The sequence below is a fragment of the Nematolebias whitei genome, chromosome 13, assembly GCF_014905685.2.
Source record: "Nematolebias whitei isolate Nwh7 chromosome 13, NemWhi1, whole genome shotgun sequence".
Taxonomy (NCBI): Eukaryota; Metazoa; Chordata; class Actinopteri; order Cyprinodontiformes; family Rivulidae; genus Nematolebias; species Nematolebias whitei.
In genome coordinates, this window is record NC_056510.1 from 9,934,623 (window position 1) to 9,948,047 (window position 13,425).

The following is a 13,425-nucleotide window of genomic DNA, read 5'->3' on the forward strand; positions in this document are numbered from 1 at the left end:
ACAGTTAAAGGTTTAAACCACTAAAACAATAGACAGCACATTGTATAATGAACTAGTTGTCAATTTGACCGCAAATTGAGATTTGCACTTTTATTTTTCATGCTTTTATTTTTAAGTTTTTGACAAATATACTTGTTTATTTTGTCATACCTGTTGTACTACTAATACTAATGAGTTTAACACCCAAATAGAACATGTGATTAACCTGTGTTGTTTGTTTGTTTTGTGAGTGTGGCAATATTTCTTCACTGTAGCATATATCCTAACCATGGAGTACAATATTGAGGAAGATCTTGCTATAACTCACTTTGCTGTGTGTTGAGTAGCATTTTTGTGTATGCCACATTTCTTCATGACTAAGTTTGGATGAGCTTTATTTGTCATATTTATCTTTACCTTGCAGTCTGTATTTATTAAAATTAATGATGTTACATTGTGGACTTTTATGTTTGTTTTGCTCAAGCCTGTCCGATCTACCAGGCTTTGTGTATCACCATGTCGCAGCACTTGCTGCAAAGGCACTTGGATTACAACAACCATGCTGTATCTTACCATAAACTTCCACAGTGCAGGATGTAGTAACATCTCCAGCATCACACGTGTAGATGCCAGAGTCAGTGACGTGGCATTTCATTATCTGAAGAAACCGCTTTCTTCCCATTGCATAAATACGCAGGTCCTTGCTTGGCTTCAGCTCATCTCCATTCTGGAAAAAAAATAAAAATAAAAATAGAAAAAATAAAACAACAAACAAAAAAGATCTTAAATGTTCGCCATTTATTTAATAAGCGTTGCCAGAAATGATTGGAAGTTTTGTGTTTGTACATTATAGGTAAAGAACCAAATGACAGATTTAGTTCATTTTTTTGTTTTGAAAGTAACTATGTCCCCCCCCCCCCAAGCAATAAATAAATAAATTAACTAATTTTAAAAAATGTTACGTTGATGTCTGTTGTCGCAGAGGGATTTAAATAGTGAATATTTGTAGTTTTTGAGATGAGTGTTTGTCTGAATTCAAATTGATCCGGGTTGCAATAATTAAATATAATTAAACATCAAAAACTTTTATGTTTTTGGTGCAAGATATTCAAGGGATTAAGAGTTACACTGTGTAGTAATTATCTATTTATTTATTTGTTTGTTTGTTCATTATTTTGCTTGCAGCACAAACGTACAGTGCATTGATGGATCCTAGCGAGTGGTGGGAACAATTGTATCCACCTCCAGGGGCAATGGAGGAACCAGGGGGTGGCCAACGGTGACTTTGGCTACCATAGATTCATATTTTGGCCACCCCAAGCATTTGAGGAAACTATACTTTGCAGTATCAAAACTAGAAAGCATACTTTACTCAAATGAAGGGGTGGACAATTTTCTTGTATATCTATGTTGGTGGCCATGTTGAATTTTGATTTGTAACCCAATTTTTGATTGTGACCATGCACCCACACCAAAATGTGTTCCAGTTCACAAAACGGACAGACATATATAGCGGTAGCCACATTTTTGAAAGGAACCTTGTTAATGCGTGGATGTAACCACACACCAAAATGGAAGCCAGTAGGCTACTTCACTTATTTTTCAAGTTATCATACTCACAGCATGAATGGACACCATATATGAATACTTTAAACAACCAAAAAGTAGGTAGCATATACTGCATGGTAATATGTACTGCATGGTAAATACTAATAATCATTAAGGTTATGTTATTAGTCAGCAGGTTGATGAATTACAAGTATTTTGTTTATAATAAATGACAGTTTATTAAAGATTGCATGGCAGTTATATGGTTTTAAACATCTCAGTTAGAAGACAATAAAAGCATTACTTGCCTTCATCCATTTTACATCAACGTTGTGTCTTGACAGTTCGCACTCCAGAGAAATTATCGAACCATCCGGGACTTTCTGGTTTTCCAGTTTCCTAAAAATAGTCACCGGAGGCTCTGTTGAGGAAAAAGTGTAGTAAGTCGAACAATCATAACCTCCTCTTAAATTTATAGTAACTCCTACATGCAACATGTATGGACTAATGTGATGACAGTTTTATCCAAACGTCATCCTCTGCATTTCATTCCAGGCTCAAAGGGATGATGGATGCTGAGTGACAAGGCATAGAGGGGATTATTCTATAAGATGAGGTTAAAACTAGCACCTGTCTGAAAGAGAGAGCCGCTGCTTTTCATTGGCTCGTTCGGGGCTATTTTGTGTTTGTAACGTGAGAATGGATAAAAAGCAACAGTAGTTGAGCCGTCACCCATATTCTATTATCATGCCAGCAGTGGTTGCCATTTGGACAAGACTGAGAGAACAACTTTAGCTACCAGTCTGGGGTCACACCATAACAAATATAGTAAAGCTTTGTCTTTCAGTGTACTGTAGCTACTGAATTTCTGCTAGGTGTTGACAGAAAATCAGTGAGCCTTAGAATTGACCTTTATGTGGTAACATCACTTCAACTCACTCATTGCAAAGTATGAAATCAAACATAAAAAAGGTTATACTGTAAAATTGTTGTATAAATACATTTCTTAAAAATATATATAGAAATTTATCAAATGGTGCAGTTTGAAAGAATTAACTCCAGTAGTTTTTTGGATATAGCTAATAATAATGTTATGTATGGTCATCATTGTATGTTCCCATACAATGGCGAAATTGGCTGTCTGCTTTTAAACCATCCACCACCAGGTGGAGCAGTAGGCAGCTATGGAAAGTGGCTGGGGAGCAACTGGGGATAGGGTGTCCTGCTCAGAGACACCACAAGATGTGCAATGACTGGGGATCAAACCCAGGACCTCCGGGTCCTGAGTCGGATGCCCTGCCCCTACATCATCTCTGTCCATGTGATTGTGACCTACATTAGGTTGACCGTAGTCTGTGTAGGTAAACAAATATGGCAGAATCAGACAAGTGTAGAATCTCAGACAAGACACTTCAGTGGAAATATAAGATTCTTCTTTTGGCTGCTCCCTTCTTCAGGGGTCGCCACAGCTAACTAACTGACATGAAGACTTGGCGATTGATTTTATGCCGGATGCCCTTCCTGACACAACCACAGACCATTGAGCTACCACAGCCCTCTGTGTGGAGCGGAGAGCTGCCAAGTGGAAATATAAGATTAAATCAGCCAAAAATCCTGAAAAGAAAGGCAGAACAAACAAGAAAAGCAACTGTCAAGAATAAATATTGAACGCCACAAAGGTGGAGCTCAACTTTCAAACATGCAGATTTAGCTAAATGTCTACTAAATTTAATCTACTCATCCATCCATCCATCCATTCATCATCTGCTGTTAGTTCTGGAGTCAGGTCACAGAGGCAGCAGCTTGAGAAGGGAGGTGCAGAGATCTCTTTCCACAGCCACCTCTTCCAGCTTTTCTGGAAAGAATCCAAGGAGTTCCCAGGCCAGCTGAGAAACATAGTCTTTCTAGCATGTCCTGGATATTCCCTGGGGTCTCTCCCCAGTTGAACATGCCCAGAAAACTTTCCTAGGGAGGTGTTCAGGAGGCATCATTGCCATATGACTAAACAACCTTAACTGGCTTCTCTCCGTGTGGAGGAGCAGCACCTCTACTTTGAGTTTCTCCTGGATAAGTTTTTCACCCTATATCTAAGAGAAAGCCCAGCTATCCTGCAGACAAAACTCATTTTGTCCTCTTGCATCCACTTCTGCTAAACTGATACATTTAATATTCGGCCTATTTTCAGTCTCTTTGGCTATTTCTGTTGGTAAACAAACAAATATGGTAGTTGGCATCCAGACACATTAAATGTTGATACAATACAACTTATTCAGATTTTTTTTTTATTATTATTTTAGGATTCAGTTTTTAATCAGATCTTTGGGAGTTTGCAATGAATGCCTTTAATAACCTCCTGTTTGTTTCATAATTATACTTTTAAGCATGCATCTTACCTACCCTTCACAACAAGCCTCGCAGATGTTTTCAGATTGTCTACACAGAAAACAAAGGTTCCAGTGTCTTCCACTGATAGATTAGAGATGGTGAGGCTGTGAACTTGTCCTTTGGCGCTCATACGGAAGTGATTCGTTGGCTTAAGCTGGATTCCGTTTCTGATCCACGTGCCTGGGACATTAGAATGGGAGAGCTCCACTTCAAAGGAAGCTGTCTCTCTCTCTGTGGTTTTAATGTCAGTCAGCCCTCTCTTGACTGTGACTTTTCGAGCTGGGGGCAAGAAAGCACAAAAGACAGAAAAATCGCTAATGTTTGTCAGAACAGAGTCAGTTTAAGACCAAATGGAGATGGTGTCCTTTTTCTTTTACATCATGGGCTTGGAATTTGTTCTGTAGTTAAACAATGCAAGCTGGCACACATCTACAAGCTGATTTGAGCCATTTGAGCACCGGGCTTTACACAAAAGCTCACTTTGAAACTGCCAAGTTTTTTTCACTTATTCTAACGTAGACATGCATTCCCAATGGGAAAAAAAAAAAAAAAGTTTATTTTGGAAACCTGATGACAACAACCTTAGTTTTGAAGGCCATGGTGTAAATTTAGACGCAATGAGAGAAGATCCAAATTCATAGGATGTGCCAACAGCAGCTTGAAGTCCTAACTTTCCCCTTCCCACCCACCCTGGTGTTGAAAGACCAGCCTTTAATTCACCCACTCGCATGTGGGCTGAGAAACATAAGCACAAAGAAAAACAAGGATAAGTGCAACTTAATTACTACAAGATGTTTTATAGCGTGTCAAGCTTTCTACTTTTGAAATATGCTTTTTCATTTGGAAATGTCTCACCAAATCTAATTTTAAACTTAGAACTGATACGTTGATATATAAACATGAAGTTTTGATCATGTCCTGATATGAGAAAACCTTGTTCTGGGCTTCATTTTGGGGAGTAAGAACGTCACGTGTTGGTTAACATCATTTCCCAAATATAATAGCCGCTTTGGCCCCCAGTTACTCAAAATAACGCAGTCTCAGTTAATTGAGATTTGCACTTGCAAGCGGCAGTGGCAGAGGCTGGAGTTACTGGTAACAGCAGTAAACAAACAGGACATTGCGAGAACACTCACGCTCCACTCTGAGCTGGGCTTGTGTGCGGTCGTGAAGGGTTTCGCAGCTGTAGGTGCCCCGGTCAGACACGGCCAGAGTGTGGATGGTAAGGCTGTGTTTTTGGCCCTTGTGTTTGAGGGTATACTTGGCGCCAGGGTGGATCAGCACCCCTTGTCTCATCCACTGCACCTCTCCTGCATCTAGATTCACCTCCACCTCGAGAGTTGCCTCATTGTACTCCTCAGCTACAACTGGGGACATTTTCTTGGTGAACAGCACCTGTTGCTCTTTAAAAAAAAAAAGTTAGGAATTGTTAGAGAACACCATCTGTTATATTAACGATTTAGGCATTTATTTGTATAACACTACATGTATAAATTATGGTTAAGGTATAAAGTTTTTGCATGTGTGTGTGCGCACATTTGTTAATTTCTTTGTGTCATTGGCAACATATCTCATTAATGAAAAAAAAAATCATTATTGGCTGTACATTTACAATTGCTTAACTGTTGGAGTCAGACCATTTTAAAAGGGTTATCACAGCTAATCAAACTTTTCCTACACAATAAATGGCTCCACCTGACTGAAATTTGCAGATATTCTGAAAGAATTGGCTGGGAGTCATTCGCAACACATACTCCAAGCTAGAGCTGTCAATTCTAATCCGGGCCCGCACCTGGCCTAGCACGGCCTGACCTAACCCAAAATTCGGGCCGGGCCTGGTCAAAATAATGTACTGGATGAGCGGACCGGGTCGGTGTCGGGCTTTTGATTGCGTCAGCGGACGCGTGTGGCTGACTATCCAATTTGGATCGCGCAGTTTGACCGTGCGCTTACCAGTCAGTTGAAAGAGGCAAAAAAGTCCAGATGGATGATTGCCAGCAACTAACCAGAAGCTTAACAGTGACCGTATCAGCGGACGCGTGCGGTTGAGCCCGGCTTAGCCCGGCTGGCTGAAAGAGGTACAAAAAAGTCCAGATGAATCACTGCCAGCGATTCACCTGAAGCTTAACTGGATCAGCCGCTGCGTCTGCAGACGCGCTCGGCCGACAGGCTCGGCCGACACGCTTGGCTGACGACCATCAATAACTATAATAACTATAATACATGTATTATGATAACTATAACAATCCGATGACTCTTGTTAATAAACAAGACATCTTATATCTTCCTATCTTTGAAATATGTTTTTAAAACGTATCAAACTAATTTGCTTACAAAAGCAGTAAAATTCAATTCAAAATTCAATTAAAAAATACTTTATTAATCCCAAAGAGAAATTAAATGTTTTTGTTGTTTTTGTTATCCTCGGACATGCTATTGGAAAAAAGCTTAATTTAAATTAATTTTATTTTTTTCTGTTTCGGGTCTGTTGTCACAATTAACTGGTCTGTTTTGGGTCGGGCTCGGAAAAAATGATATGGGTCAGGTCCGGGCTGGGTCGTATTTTTTAGGTCTGAATGCAACTCTACTCCAGGCCCTAATAGATGTTTCTATATTGCCTGAGCTCACGCTTCATGGTATTTTCAAGGTTTAACTAAAACCCATGTCATTATAAGTGTTGGGTGAAATGCTTTCCTTCAAGAATTACTAGGCCTTTATTCTTATTTCTGTTATCAAGCAAGACAAAAATGAATGCAAAGTTTGAAATGGACTAAAGGAAGTCAGTGAAGTGATGTGGCAAGTTCAAGAAAATTGTTTGAGAGACCTTACCCCTGCAGTGTAGTGTGCCAAAACTCTTGAACCACTTGTCTCCATCAGTAACAAATATATAAATAGAGGCTGCTATGTTCTAGCTGTTTAAACGCTCCTTTAATGCTAAAAAGTAGCTTAAAACTGTAAAACATTAGTATGTGCACTGCAGTACGTCATGTGATACTGAAACACTTAAGTTTGCACATTTGCTTTATTACTGCAGAGTACAGCCCTTTGTGGAATCAAACTACTAATGCTCTTTTGATTAAAACTAATATTGTGCTTTAAATCAAATGAATTTCACAAAGAATGAAGAACTCACCTTGAACCTGGAGTTCTGCTTCTGATACCAACCCCTCGGCATCAGCTGTCACTCTGCCGCTATCTAAAACCATGCAGTTGTTGATGGAGAGCATATGGCACAGGCCATGGCTGGAAATGACCGCGCGCTCATTCAATGCAACCTTCTTGTCATTCAAGTGCCAGACCAGTTTAACGTCTGCTGGTGAAACAACGCACTTGAATGCTGCATCTTCCCCTTCACGGACAGTGATATTACGGAGCTCCGCTATGAACTCCACAACACGTGGAGCTGGAAAAAACATTCAGTTAAATCAAATTAATTTTAAAATGAAGGTTAACATGATACAATTGACACAAAACTGTGTGAAGGTTAGAAAATTAGACCAACTTACTTTCTACAGAGACAGTGGCTGAGGTCCGGTCATCTGTGGATTCACAAGCATACTCCCCTACATCTTCATCCATTAGTTGGTGAATAGTCAGACTTCGCTCTCTACCTTGTGCCCGTATTGTGTACCGTTGCCCTGGACTTATCTCCTTGCCATCTTTTAGCCACTGGACATCTCCTTTGAACTTGTTAATTTCACATTGCAACGTAATATTTTTACCCCTCTGAGACACCATATTCTCCAGTTGTCTGATGAACATTGCTTTCATTTCTAAGAAAGAATCACAGTTTCAGACATTTTAATGGTGTTATACATATAGCACAACTGTTGACACATAGATTAGGAAATCAATTCTCTTACCTTTCACTATAAGACTGAAAAACATTTCATCGGTGCCTATGTCGCATACATAGTCTCCAGAATCTAACAGCTGCAGAGGATTAATGGTGAGCTTATGAGTTTTACCCTCACTGGAGATATGAATGTTGTCCTTATTCAATAGCTGGCCATCTTTCAGCCACCGAACATTGGCTCTTTCATGGCTCACAGCAGCACATAATGTAACACTCTCATTTTCATAGGCTGACATGATATTTTTAGCATTTTTATTCAAAAACTTGGCTGGCATGTCTGCAGGAAAAAAAAAACAGATCCACAACAAAGCTGTTTTCAAAATATTTTTTGGGGGAAACACAAAACACACCATACATAAACCAGAAAAAGGAAAACTCGGATGTAATTTAATTTTTACCTTCTACTTTCACAATTGTTATCAACTTGTCATCAATGGCGTCACATATGTATTCTCCCGAGTCTGAAGGTTGAAGTCCAGAGAGAACAAGCTTCCTCACCACATCATAACTATCAATATGTATCCGATTGTCTGGATTGAGTATCTCGCCATTATGTAGCCACTTGACAGAGGCATTTGGTTGAGACACTTCACACTCCAGAACAAGATCATCTCCTGCTGCCATGGCATGATGCTCTGGATTACCTGAATTTCCAATTATCTGCACAGGAGGCTCTGAAAATTAGATATATTAACATTAATTTGTGCTTTAGGTGAAGAAATTAACCAGATTTATAACTTATTAATTGCCATTATGGTTACCTTTAACAGTTATATGAAAGACCATCTTATCATCCCCTGCATCACAGGAATACTCCCCTGAGTCTTCCAGTCCAGCATTAAGAACAACCAGAGACCGGAAGACGTCTTGCTCTTCACAGCAGTATCTCTTAGTGTCATCAATAAGATGATTGTCTTTGTACCATTTGACTGAAGCACTGGCTCTTGAGAGTTCACAAACTAAAATAATATCATCCGACACCAAAAACTGTCTTTCGGTCTTAGCCCCAGTTTTTCCAAGAATTTTTACAGGCAAGTCTGCAAATGAATAAAACAATAAGACGATCTGAGGGGAATTATTTTGTGTATGTGTGTTTTGTACAAAAAACTTTTTCACAGCATTGTAAAGGGCCACAAAGCCTCAAAAGGTGGTGGTTATCTCACATGTTTTACAAACATAGTTATGAAAAGTGAGTACAAAATTGGTGGTTTAATTGGTGCTGTGGAAGACCAATATGAATAACTTCATGGGCCAAGAACTAAAGGTTAAATTGGTTAAATCTGAACTAAGATGCAAACACTTCAAATGCAATTGTTAGTTGCAACCTCTATCTTTGTAAGAGTAAATAAGCAATGTCAGTAAGGTTGTTTCTCATTGTTCCTAAATGACACTTTGTAGTTTATTTGCTTCCTTCTATGAGACTTGAAAACACCACCACCTTACTGCATTAGAATGACATTGTATCTTGTCTTAATAACATGCTCTGTATCAGATTTTGGGTAACAATGACATTTTGATGAAAAGTGGACCACTGAATATACATGGACCAGAACAGAAATTATCAGTCTTTTGGAGTACTTCAACACAAGCAAATCTATTGAAAGAAACTAAGCTCAAACGATCAATGCTTAGGTACACTAAATATAAAGTGACCAAACAACAATTGCTGACCCCAGGCTCCAATGTTTGCAAGAGGAATTTGCTTTCAAAACTAAAGGACATAGAAATCTTGTGGAAAGTCTAGGCATCTGTGGTGCCAATGGTCACTGGAGCATTCAGGGCAGTGTGGATTCAACATATTCCTGGAACAACCTTAGAGATCGCTATCCAGAAAAGCACACTTCTTGGAACAGCTACAGTATGATACTGGATAGTTACCCCAGGCCCCTAGAGGACCTGAGTTTGAAGGTCAATCATGCAATTGATAGGGTGAGTGGACAGTCTATTTTTTGGGAGGTAGCTTACCACTTATGGTTAGCTTTTGTCACTTTGGAGTTTTGTAGTAAAATAATGAAATATGTAAGTATTGTGAAATTATGTGTTCACGTAAAAGAAAACTTACCTTGCACATTCACATTAAAATGCATCACATCATCTTTTGCATCACACACGTATTGCCCACTGTCCTCCACTGTTAAAGAGAGAATGGTTAATTGTCGCATGATGCCATCCTCTAGGATTGTGATATTTCTGGAGTCTTCTACTTCCTCCCCATTTTTCTTCCAGGTGATTTCGGCATTGGATCTTGAAACTTCACAGTCTAAAACCAGAGTCTCCCCAACTGCTTTCTCTACACTACTTGCCATCTTCCGTGGGCGTATGAAGCGAACAGGAGGTTCTGTGTATCAAAAACAAATTAATTTAAGAGTGAAAATCAAAACCTTTAAATAAGCTTAATTTTTGTCTTTTTACCTGCTATGTTCACAAAAAATGTCACAGAATCATCCCCTGTGTCACATACATATTCTGCTGAGTCTTTGACAGTTGTTTCTGGTATAATAAGTCTTCTGTAGACACCATCCACTTCTAGAATAAGATTGTCATTCTCTTCCACCTCGAGTCCATCTCGATACCAACGCACCACTGCATTGGGCCGTGAGATCTCACAACTCAGCACCATCCTTTCAGAGGTCTGCTGACACAGTTCCATTTGTGACTGACTTGGGGATAAAATTTGAACTGGAGGTTCTGGAGGGAGAGATTAAGACCTAGCATTACCAAATGCATCACCTTAACTTTGTTAAAAGCATCAGTTGGCTTCAAATTTATACTTTGTAATCTGCATATTCTCAAATGGGCTAAGCAGCACAATAAAAAATGGAAGCAACAGAACACCAGATTAATCCACATATTTTGAAAGTTGCTTAATGTATAAGTATTTTGAAGAACTTGTGCAACAATTGTTTCCAAAACTGGCCTTGGGTGTTGAGGTATGACTTGCAGTATTATAGTTTTTTATAAAACTTGTCTATGCTTCAGTAAATTGGACCAACCTGTTTGGGCACCACACAGTATCACTCTGATATATTTCATGGTCTCCAAAAATGACAAAAAGAAAATCTTTCATAACTAATGCCCGTGGCCACAAATCATTTGATATGCATTTGTGATAAAACCAGTAAATAAATATACTGACATGTTAAGCCAACATACGGATAGATTCCTACAAAGTCAATCATCTTACCTGTAATATTAAGGTGAAAGAATATTGAATCATCATTTGTATCGCAGACATATTCTCCAGAATCTTCGACTCTACTTGAAAGAATTGTGAGTCGGCGATATGGGCCTTCAAGTTTAAGCTTGATATTTTCAGACTCTTGAAGCTTCTGGCCATCTTTAAACCAGCTGACAACACCATTAGGACGAGACAGTTCACAGCTAAGAATAATTTCTTCAGGAACATGACGGTCAAGGTGGACGTCCTCTTTGGGGTAGACTATCGTAACAGGAGGTTCTTTGGAGAGAAAAAATAAATAAAACAAGGCATTGAAGCATAATTTGTACATGTGACTATTAAAATCCAGACATTTTAAAAGAATGTATGCTGTTGTAAGGTCTTTTATTACCTCTTATGTTAACCTTGAAGATTAAAATGTTGTCTCCTGCACGACATGTGTATGTGCCTGCGTCAGACAGTTGGGCTGAATGTATAGTCAGATTTCTTTCAGAACCTTTTGCATATATTGTAATGTCATTGTTTGATTGTATTTCCATTCCATCTTTGTACCACTGAACAACACCATCAGCCCTTGATACGTGACATGGCAAAACCAACTGCTCTTGTTCCACAGCACTGTGAAAAAGGTCCTTCTCTGAGACATCAGCAAATGTTACCGGTGGCGCTGTGGAAAACAGTACACAAAAGATGTAAGACACTGCTTGAATGTGAAACTTAATATTTCTGCTCATGCATGTAGCAGCTGTAAGGTCAGATTTACTCAGCCCAAACATGCTGATCTCAAGACTTGCTATTTATGTAATGGCTCATCTCAGACGCTATATTAATGAGTGAATGTTAATCCTCCTTCTAAGCAAACTGAAAACTTAATTTGAAGCAATGCAAATATGTAATGCCTTGACCACAGGAGTTGTTACAACATTGAAGCACACATTAATTTTCAAGGACTGTTGCTAAAAGAAGCAGGTACACAAAAAGCAGTTTTAATAAAACTAAAACATTTGGAAGAAATTAAGATGTATGGCGGTGATTGGGATTTGCTTTCTTCGGTATTAGAGGCTATGAAGGTGTACACAAATGAGAAAGGAAATTAGGTTGCCAAGAAAAAGCTTAGCATATCACCTTTCACCTCCACAGAGATATCGCCGAGATCTAAATCATCATCAGATTTACAATCATACACCTCAGAGTATGAAGGTGTGGTCAAGTCCATGACCGGCATTCCCTTATTTCCCTTTGATTCAACCTTTATATCCGATTCTGGCAAGAGTTTTTTCCCAACCTCATTGCAGGTTTGGATTAGGGGGTCTGGGATCTCACACTGCAGTTTGATCAGGCTCCCTGCTTCAAAAGAACTGCTCCTCTCAGCCTCTGGAACAGCTGAGAATTAAACCCACACTATAGGACTTTCATTTCATTAAGCAGTAACCAGATAGTTATCAGACTTGATGGATTACGTTGGGCTAAGTAATGTATTTGGATTTTCTTGGTAAAGGGTAAAACATACAAGAACACACAAATCAAGGTTTGTTTGTAAGCAGACTGAAAGAAATCAAAGTTATGAATACCCAAAAAGCTGTCACCAACATGTTAGTGTGTAGTTTTTAAATGACACACATAGCCACAGAGCACAGTTAAAATTCATTTGTAGTTTAGTTCATTTTTTCTTAAAAAAAAAGAAAAAAAAAGTTGGTTTAAAGTTCAAGTCTCCAGTTAAGTCAAAACATGAAGTTTGGCTCCTTACATGGACAAATAGGCACAAAAATATTACGCTATGCTTGTCTTCATATGCAGGCTCCATTATATGGTTGCATCCTTTCAACTATTCAGACCATAGACTGTGTATACAGTGTATCTACAGTAGTACCTTTGACCAAAATCCTAAAGTTGAAGCCAGAATGGGACCAGCACAAGTTTATGTCCCACCACTTCCATGTAGGAGAACAGCACATTCACCTCAAATCAAAAATATACCTAATTATTTATTTATTTTCATTTTGTTACTTTTGTTGATTCACATAGATTTTACCCTAAACATAGCATAAGCTGTGTCCTTCTGTCTTCAGTTCCAGCAACAATAGAAGGATTCAAACCAACAGATCCTTGTTGACCCCCCACCCCCCAAAAAAAAGATTGATTTGTCTTTATTCACGTTCATATCTTGTGAGAACTCTGCCAATTCAATTTTGACACATCAAATATTTGTCTGCCTTCAAAACTCAACTTAAAACTCACCCTTTTGTCAAAGCCTAAGGTAGCATTTAATATGTTATAACATTTGGGTGCATTTTTTATTGTTTTAAATACCCTTGTTGACCTAACTTCTTTTAATACATTTTGTAAGTTTGTTATATTGCAATATTAAGCAACAGAATTGATATAAGAAACTAAATGCTGTGCTGTATTCACTAGCTATAGCTTTCAACCTAGCCAAGCTAATGTTTGTTACTGGAAGAAAATCAACATGTACGGACAA

The 13,425-nt window shown here is 38.7% G+C and overlaps 1 protein-coding gene across 1 annotated transcript in view; it reads right to left on the bottom strand.

The window, feature by feature from the left end:
- Positions 1 to 13,425, bottom strand: part of obsl1b (obscurin like cytoskeletal adaptor 1b) — a 35,797-nt gene that overhangs the window by 3,120 nt on the left and 19,252 nt on the right. The window contains exons 8-18 of the mRNA XM_037687185.1: positions 11,338 to 11,613; positions 10,953 to 11,225; positions 10,181 to 10,456; positions 9,831 to 10,106; positions 8,530 to 8,805; positions 8,167 to 8,442; positions 7,046 to 7,315; positions 5,049 to 5,315; positions 3,925 to 4,191; positions 1,836 to 1,948; positions 553 to 706 (exon numbers count right to left, since the gene is read on the bottom strand). Coding sequence (XP_037543113.1) covers positions 553 to 706; positions 1,836 to 1,948; positions 3,925 to 4,191; positions 5,049 to 5,315; positions 7,046 to 7,315; positions 8,167 to 8,442; positions 8,530 to 8,805; positions 9,831 to 10,106; positions 10,181 to 10,456; positions 10,953 to 11,225; positions 11,338 to 11,613 — 2,724 coding nt within the window. The remainder of the gene's footprint in view (positions 1 to 552; positions 707 to 1,835; positions 1,949 to 3,924; positions 4,192 to 5,048; positions 5,316 to 7,045; positions 7,316 to 8,166; positions 8,443 to 8,529; positions 8,806 to 9,830; positions 10,107 to 10,180; positions 10,457 to 10,952; positions 11,226 to 11,337; positions 11,614 to 13,425) is intronic.